This window comes from Salvia miltiorrhiza, chromosome 4 (assembly GCF_028751815.1).
Source record: "Salvia miltiorrhiza cultivar Shanhuang (shh) chromosome 4, IMPLAD_Smil_shh, whole genome shotgun sequence".
Classification (NCBI taxonomy): domain Eukaryota; kingdom Viridiplantae; phylum Streptophyta; class Magnoliopsida; order Lamiales; family Lamiaceae; genus Salvia; species Salvia miltiorrhiza.
Genome location: NC_080390.1, coordinates 7,345,684 through 7,354,525, shown reverse-complemented (window position 1 = coordinate 7,354,525; position 8,842 = coordinate 7,345,684). Strand labels below are relative to the sequence as shown.

Here is an 8,842-nt window from a genome sequence, read left to right as displayed (position 1 = left end):
GAAGTTTAGAATGTTGTTGATTGATTAGTATCACTTGATTTCTATCTTTCTTCATTCAAAGGGCGTTGCCCAACCTTTTATCCTATTATCTGAATTTCACAAGGTTCTCCCCTTGTTTATTTCTATGATTTTAGTCGCACCTCGATTATAGTTTATTCCTTCAAGAATTGGGGTGTGACAGAATGGTATCAGAGCATGAGTTTTCTTTCATGACTCTGATAACCATAAGCTTTTGATGTCGAGTCTAGAATAGTATCTCTAGACTTCTAAGAATGTCAGTAGCCCTCAGCTCACCGTCACACTGCCGCAACCAAGGTACGATAATAGTTTCAAAAATATACATATATGTATTTCAGATGTTATGAAAGTTTTCAAGAAAATGTGCGCCTTATGTTTACGATGCTATGTGAATGCTTTTTGTCGTGTTTGGGACTAACCGAACCCATAACGACTCAATGAATGTATTTCGTGTTTGGGACAACCCGAGCCCTTAACGAATCAATGTATGTATGTATGTATGGTCGAGTTAGATTCCTTGAATCTTTCCGGCATAAGCAAAGTTTTTCATAAAAGGGACATTTAATGTCCATATGACTCAAAATTTCAAAGAAAGCAAATATATGTATGTATGTATGTATGTATGTATGAATGAATGATGAGAAAGCTTTATGTTATCATTTTAGGTTCACTGCCTATATGATTAGAATGATGAGTTCTTTTACAAATCGTTTGAGAACCACCCAATAATGTCTTACGAATGTTAGTCGTGATAGCACCGCTAGAACGACATAGAATGGACCTATATGATACCAAAGATTTATGATTGAAGTACTTAGAAGTAAGTGCTTTAAGTTAGAAGTTGACTTAGAGCTTTATAAGAGATAAGAAGTTGACATGATTGGGGGCGAAGCTCCCATTTGACTGAGTGATTCGTTGTGCTGGGTCTGGCCAGCCCACATGACTAAGATCTCGGTGATTGTCAATTTAGTCATCCCAATGTATAAACTGTACTATATAGTTGTCCCAATAAGATCTTCTTTGATCACGATAAGCATAGTATGATTAGAATGAGTTCATTTGTCAACAGTTCTCGAGACATGAGACGTAGCATTCTCACGATTAGAAAATGTGATAAGCATCAAGCTATGTAGCCGCACTGATAGTGAAGTCTAGTATCCCAAACTAGATTACCCAGATATGCAATTTCGAGGACGAAATTTTTATAAGGAGGGAGGGATGTAACACCCCGCTTTTTCCTAGCTAAATTTAGAATTTATTTTAAACTTAGATTTAAGATGATTCACGCCGGATTGAGAAAAAGAAGTAGAACCACAAAGCTTGAATTTTTATTCTTTATTTCTGAACTTGCTACGTTGAGTCGGGAAAACTGATGGTGGTGGCGTGGAGCCACTGACCGCGGCTGCCGGACCTAGAACAGGGGCGGCGTTGTTGTTGTCTGCCGGAGACAGAGATGTGAGGCGTCGGGTCGGGCAGTCTAGTGAGCCGAGAGAGAGAGTTCCGAGGGAGGCCACGGCACGGCAGTGGAGCTGCTGTCGCCCGGCCACGGTGAGAGAGCTTGAGGGCTGGGAATCGGCGGCACCTGGTGGCTGGTCGCGGTAGCCGAAGGAGAAGAGGGGAGGGGTGAATTTTCGATCTGGACTTTGGGGTCTGGGTTCTGAAACGGCACGGCGGCTTACCGCTGTCGGTTCGCCGGAGGGAGATGGCGGCCGGGGCCTGTGTGCACCGCCGTTTGTGCTTGTGTGTGTTGCGTGTCTGACCACGCGAGAAAAAGGGGGTGAAGGGAGAGCCGAGGGTGGCGCGGCTTATCGCCGCTGCTCCTCCGGCGAATTCCGTGGCGGCGCAGCTCGTGAGAAAGAGATCAGCGTGGTGTGTGTGGCGGATTTGGTGAGGAACCGTGAGAGAGAGAGAGGGACTTGCAGTCGAATATTGAGAGAGAAAAAGAACTGATATGTGTGTGTGCGCGTGAATGAGGAAGGAGAAGAAGGGTGGAGTGTAGGGTTGGGCTTGAGAATATGGGCCGAAAATTTTAAAGGTTGGGCTTTGCTTTTCTTTGGGTTGGGCCGATTTTTGCATTGTTTTAATTTTCAGTTGGGCTCTTTAATTGGGCCGAGTTTTGTTTATTTAATTCAGTTGGGCCCTTAGTTTTAATAATTGTGCTGGGCCTTAATTCATTCATTTAAAAGATGGGCCCTATTATTGTTTTATTAAATTGGGCTTTCTTATTTTTAATTAATTGAACTATTATTAGTTTGATTAATTTATTTAAAGGATAATTTTCATAATAATTATGTGCATATTTTAAGTAAATTACTTATTATATGCTAAGCATGACATGAAATTGCATTATATTTTGCAATAAAAGTATTTATGATTTAATTGGTTTTATTTATAATTCCAATTATTTAAGAAAATCGAGTAAGGATATTGTTGGTGTCCTTAACTCAAGAATTTAGTTTTCAAGTATTTATTCATTAAATTTTGAAACCCGGCGTGACGAATTATAGAATGTTAAGTATTTTCCCTAAGATATTAAGTTAGCTTCACGAGACCTATTAAGAATAGAATTTCTTGTAGGCTTTGTGATGACCAGGAGGATTAGCGCTACTTTTCCAAGACAGGTTTATATGTGTATGATCTTCAGGCTTTGCCTATCCAGGTGGGCTTATTTTCCAAATGTATGGTTTAGCTATTGAGCTTAAATGTTTCAATGAAATGAAAACTGTTTATCCGATAAAATATTTTGTGCACTCTGCTCTGTTTAAGGCTCGCAACAATGAATCGATCGAGGTTCTCTCTTGACCTAACACGTTATTTGAGAATTGTGTACACCTATTAGCTGACCTGGTGGGGTGATCTCCATCGGGCACTAATCATGTATGAGGCGTTATAAGGGTGCTCGACGGGATGTGTTCCGGAGCATTGGGTCCCAAATGGGAACTTGACTGGGTTACGCCCTCAGTTCAAGTAAAGCAGGAGTAATGGATCCGTCGGTGGCTAAAAGGTCCGGGATCACAGCGAGTAACGGAAAGGGAGTGTGACAATTGCGCGCAATATAATAAAATGTTTTAACATGCTTAGAAGTTATTTCAATTTAAAACCTTCTAAGTCATGTCAAGTATAATTGGATAAACTGCTCTTATGATTATGAAATGTTTATAAAAATGTTAGCCCACTAAGTACATTAGTACTTAGCCCAAAATTACTTTCAAATGTTTTCAGGTTGATTGGTCGGTGCTGACGGGGCAGAGCTGAGGCTAGGGTTCAACTCCGTATTTTGTCTTCCGCTGTTGCATTAGCTCTTATTTGTCTTATGTTTCTCTATCTTAAGACCTTTATGTTAAATTTTGAATTATGTTTCTTATCGAGTGTAGACTCTCAACTTCTAGCTCTATGTTATTTAACGTTGGTTATCAGAAGCATGAAACCAAACTTGTGATCCTGAAGTTTAGAATGTTGTTGATTGATTAGTATCACTTGATTTCTATCTTTCTTCATTCAAAGGGCGTTGCCCAACCTTTTATCCTATTATCTGAATTTCACAAGGTTCTCCCCTTGTTTATTTCTATGATTTTAGTCGCACCTCGATTATAGTTTATTCCTTCAAGAATTGGGGTGTGACAGCGTGTTACCAAGATAAGTCTTGGTTGTGGCATCTTCGGTTTGGGCACTTGAACTTTGGTGGTTTGGAGTTGTTATCAAAGAAAGAGATGGTGAGAGGTTTACCATCCATCAAGCATCCCGATCAACTCTGCGAAGGTTGTCTACTCGGGAAGCAGTTCAGAAAGCCATTCCCAAAGGAGTCAAGCTCAAGAGCTCAAAAGCCACTGGAGTTGATTCATGCTGACGTGTGTGTGCCAATAAATCCAAGCTCCCTCGGTAAAAATAATTATTTCCTGCTATTCATTGATGATTTTTCTAGAAAAACGTGGGTATATTTCTTGAAGCAGAAGTCAGAAGTATTTGATGCATTCAAGAAATTCAAAGCTACCGTCGAGAAGGAGAGCGGACGACAAATCAAGGCCCTGAGGTCCGATCGAGGCGGAGAATTCACATCAAAGGAGTTTCTAGAATTTTGCGAAGTAAATGGAATTCGGCGGCCCCTGACAGTTCCGAGATCCCCCCAATAGAACGGAGTGGCGGAAAGAAAAAACAGAACAATCATGGAGATGGCAAGGAGCATGCTAAAGACGAAAAATTTGCCTAAGGAGTTCTGGGCAGAAGCAGTGGCATGCGCAGTGTACCTGTCCAACCGATCGCCGATAAGGAGCGTGTGGGGAATGACTCCACAAGAAGCCCGGAGCGGGAGAAAGCCTGGAATTTCCCACCTAAAGGTATTTGGGAGCAAAACCTACGTGCATGTACCAGATGAGAGAAGGAAGAAGCTCAACGATAAAAGTGAAGCATTCATCTTTATCGGGTACGACTCTAACTCTAAAGGTTATAAGTTATATAATCCAAATACCAAGAAAACAGTGATAAGTCGAGACGTGGAGTTCGACGAAGAAGGAGCCTGGGATTTCAGCTCCAGCGGTGACTTCACCTACATCCCACAGTTAGAAGAACAAAGAGCAGAAGAGCAAGTTGGAGAAGTCCAACAAGAGCCAGTGACTCCACCAGCTTCACCAGTGCCAGTCACTGAAGACTCGCCACCATCTTTCTTAAATGAAAGAGCCACACCACGAGCAAGGAGTTTGGGCGAGATATATGAGGAAACTCAAAGGTTAGAAGATCTTACCTTATTTTGCCTATTTGCTGATTGTGAGCCTGTTAGCTTTGAAGAATCAGCAGCTAGTGAAAATTGGTGAGTCGCGATGGATGAAGAGATCAAAGCCATAAAGAAGAATGATACATGGGAGCTCGTGACACTACCAAAAGGGCACAAGGCCATTGGAGTCAAGTGGGTGTATAAAGTTAAGAAGAATTCCAAGGGTGAAGTGGAAAGATATAAAGCGAGGCTTGTCGTGAAAGGATATAGTCAAAGAGCTGGAATCGATTATGATGAGGTATTTGCTCCAGTCGCTCGCTTAGAAACTATTAGACTAATACTCTCTCTTGCAGCCTAAAATAGGTGGAAGATTTATCAAATGGATGTTAAGTCAGCCTTCTTGAATGGGTATATAGACAAAGAAGTCTATATCAAGCAGCCAATGGGCTACGAGGTAAAAGGGCAAGAAGATAAAGTCTTGAAGTTAAAGAAGGCCCTATACGGATTAAAGCAAGCACCAAGGGCATGGAATAGCAGGATCGATAAGTACTTGGAGGAGAATGATTTCACCAAATGCCCTCACGAGCATGCTCTCTACGTGAAAGTCAATGGAGGAGATGTCTTAATTGTGTGCTTGTATGTAGATGATTTGATTTTCACAGGAAATAATCCAAAGATGATTGAGGAGTTCAAGAAGGCCATGTCAAAGGAGTTTGAGATGACAGACATTGGGCTGATGGCGTACTACCTCGGCGTGGAAGTCAAGCAACTCGAAGATGGGATCTTCATCACACAAGAAGGATAGGCCAAGGAAATTCTCAAGAAGTTCAAGATGGAGGACTGCAAAGCAATCAACACGCCAGTGGAATGCGGGATAAAATTATCCAAGAATGATGGAGGAGAAAAGGTGGACCCGACATTGTTCAAGAGCTTGGTTGGAAGTTTACGGTACTTAACTTGCACAAGGCCGGACATTTTTTATGCGACATGACTCGTGAGTCGCTATATGGAGAATCCAACCACTACGCATTTTAAGGCGGCAAAGAGAATTCTTCGCTACCTCAAAGGTACGCTCAACTACGGCCTATTCTATTCAAATACTCATGATTATAAGCTTGTTGGCTATAGTGATAGCGATTGGGCTGGAGATAATGATGGCCGCAAGAGTACGAGCGGGTTCGTGTTTTTTATGGGAGACACTGCTTTCACCTGGATGTCCAAGAAGCAACCCATAGTCACGCTATCAACGTGTGAAGCTGAATATGTGGCTGCTACATCCAGTGTTTGCCATGCAGTTTGGCTACGGAGTTTACTGGAAGAGCTTGGATGGCCACAAAAGGAGCCAACAACTATTTGTGTGGATAACAAGTCGGCAATCGCGCTCTCAAAGAATCCGGTTTTTCATAATCGAAGCAAGCACATAGACACTCGCTTCCACTATATCAGAGAATGCATTGCAAAGAAGGAGGTTCAAGTGGAGTATGTAAAATCACAGGATCAAGTTGCCGACATTTTTACCAAGCCGCTCAAGTTCGAGGACTTCGCCAAGTTCAGAAATTTGCTCCGAATGATAAATCAAGTTTAAGGGGGGATGTTGAAATATAAAATAAACTTGATTTTAGAAAATATTAATTTGTATAAGAAGTATCTAGAATTAAAAAGAACAAACTAGAAAAATAAAAGCAATATTAGTGCATGTGCGAAATATGAATTAATTAGATTAAGAATAATCTAGAAAAGTGTAATCCTAGACTATTCTAGCACCTAATTAAGTAGACTATTCTAGCTCCTAATTAAGTCGGTGACTTAACCGACCTTATACAAGTATATATATGTGCATTTGTAATGTTGGGAGGTGTAGAAAAAATAAGCAAATTTGCTTTCATAAGTTTTTCTCCAACATATACACACGCGCACACACGTCCACATAGTACCCAAAATTTAAAGAAATCCATTCCTCCAATATTTATTAATCTCTCCACTTATTCTTTTTGTACTCCAACAATTCGGTCCCATGCTGCAATAAACTCATCTTCTTCTTCGAAATCATAAACACATGCTCCAAAGTCTTTGGCGAAGTCTTTGAACTGAGAAAAGACACTACTCAAATGAATTGCAGCATTTTGAAAAATGTGCCAAAGGCATAAACGATGATGAGTTTCAGGCCATATAGAAGCTAACGCCTTAGCCATTGCTGCATCTTGATATGTAAAAATGGTTATCGGTCTTTTCTCACGCATAGCTCTAGTAAATGTCTCAAACAACCACTCAAATGTCAAAGCTGTTTCATCATATAATAGTGCAACTCCAAAAATCACAGATTGTTTGTGATGATTTACACCTACAAATAATCCAATGGGACGACCTTCATTATTTTTCCTGTAGGTTGTATCAAAACAAATGACATCGCCGAAATTTGAGTAATCTGCTCTCATCTTTGCATCAAACCAAAAAATATTTGTTATCAAGTCATCTTCATCAACTTGAATGGCATAGAAAAAATTTGAATCATCAAATTGCATCTTCTGCAAATATTCTAATACTCCTCCTGTATCCCCTATTCTTGTATCTCTTGTTCTTTTGGATCGCAAATAGTTTCTATAATCTTGAGGAATGAAGCCCAAATTCTCTCTCCCTCCTACTTGTCTCACCATAAGATCATGAGAAGCTTTAGGTGCAATGCCAACATCATTTGCCATTTGAATTTGTAGAGCTGCAGAAGGAGCAATCTTTCTATGACATCTATGTAGATGTGTTTTATTCGGACTTGAAAGATAATGATTATGGTCTTCAACAAACTGAACCACACGAAACTTTCCAGTTTCACGACTGCTAACTTTCATTTTAGCTTGACAATCAAATCTAGTCTCTGGACAAATCTTCTTCACACCAATATCATGCTTCTCATTCATCCTTTTCCCTTGAGCACTGCAACAAAAAATTATGTCCACTAATTGACCAAATTTGTCATTATGGCTCTTGCTCTTTCTTATACCAAAACCCACACGTTTTGAATACTTTAAATAAAAGTCATAAGCTTCTTGTTCAGTGTCAAAGCTCATCCCAATTTTCGAAATATCTTCCACATTGAACATACTTGTAGCAATCGCCAACTGATTGTTGTTCTGATCATCAATCTTATCATTGACATGTTGAATATGTTTTTCATTAACATCTTCAAAACTCAAGCGACGGCAAGATACTGATCCGCTTTCCATGGTACTATTTCTTTCGCCTTCAAAAAAAATAATGTAACAAAAAATTATGACATGCAGAACATTGTAAAAGGATCACAATATATATGCTTGCATATGAATATTCAGCTCTCACAGTAGCCCAAACCATAAAGGAAAACAAAAACTCGGGAGACCACAGTCTAAGGTAAACTAAACAGATAGATATAATACTCAAATAGAAACACCAATTTTTAATGCATAAGCTGGTATATACCACTGTGAAGTACTATATAAAGCTAAAAATTATGTTAAGCTGTAGGTAGTTGGATTCACATTTCAAAATAAATAAAACAAGCTAAAAGAATTAAATGTCGAATGATTCTCGTAAGTAACTCATAGTTGTAACTTGTATGAAGTTTTTTTAGACAAAATGTCAAAAGAGCAACCAACTTAGAAAAAGCACTCCATCACAGTCGTGCAATAAATTTCAGAATTGTTTCAATCAAATGTGCATTCCCTCCTTTTCTTTGAAAGACCACAAATAAATTTCTCATAGTAATACTAAAACGAGCATAGCCTCTGATATTCTAGATTACACAAGCATGTATCCAAGAACAATTTCCAACAAAGTGCAACTTCTTATACAGCTATACTCACCCAAACATCACATACTAATAACAACCCCATCTATAACATCAAGAAACCCACAGATACCAATCCATTACAATGTTATCGTCATTCTTCACCGATAATTCGAATTAGGTTCTTCCCACTGTAATTGACTAATTACAATCAATGTTCTGAAATAAAAATTCGAAAATATGTTCTCAAATAATAAAAACATCACAACTCACCGGCGTGATTTTGATTGTCGTCTCCTTCGGCGTGCCGCAAAAATGAATGGCGAGAGAAAAGAGTTGCAGAAAGAGATTAAAACCAG

General features: G+C 39.6%; 2 protein-coding genes across 2 annotated transcripts; one reads left to right on the top strand and one right to left on the bottom strand.

The window, feature by feature from the left end:
* Nucleotides 1-5,732: 5,732 nt before the first annotated feature.
* LOC131022922 (secreted RxLR effector protein 161-like) lies at nucleotides 5,733-6,311 on the top strand. The gene has a single exon (XM_057952463.1). It carries the CDS (start codon nucleotides 5,733-5,735, stop codon nucleotides 6,309-6,311), a length of 579 nt encoding a protein of 192 aa, XP_057808446.1.
* A 397-nt stretch (nucleotides 6,312-6,708) lies between these two features.
* On the bottom strand, nucleotides 6,709-7,944 carry LOC131022921 (protein FAR1-RELATED SEQUENCE 5-like). Its single transcript, XM_057952462.1, has one exon. It carries the CDS (start codon nucleotides 7,942-7,944, stop codon nucleotides 6,709-6,711), a length of 1,236 nt encoding a protein of 411 aa, XP_057808445.1.
* Nucleotides 7,945-8,842: the final 898 nt, after the last annotated feature.

Bases quoted from the DNA above. Each gene is read 5' to 3' on its own strand.
- LOC131022922 (XM_057952463.1), top strand. From the start codon at position 5,733: ATGGAGAATCCAACCACTACGCATTTTAAGGCGGCAAAGAGAATTCTT.
- LOC131022921 (XM_057952462.1), bottom strand. From the start codon at position 7,944: ATGGAAAGCGGATCAGTATCTTGCCGTCGCTTGAGTTTTGAAGATGTT.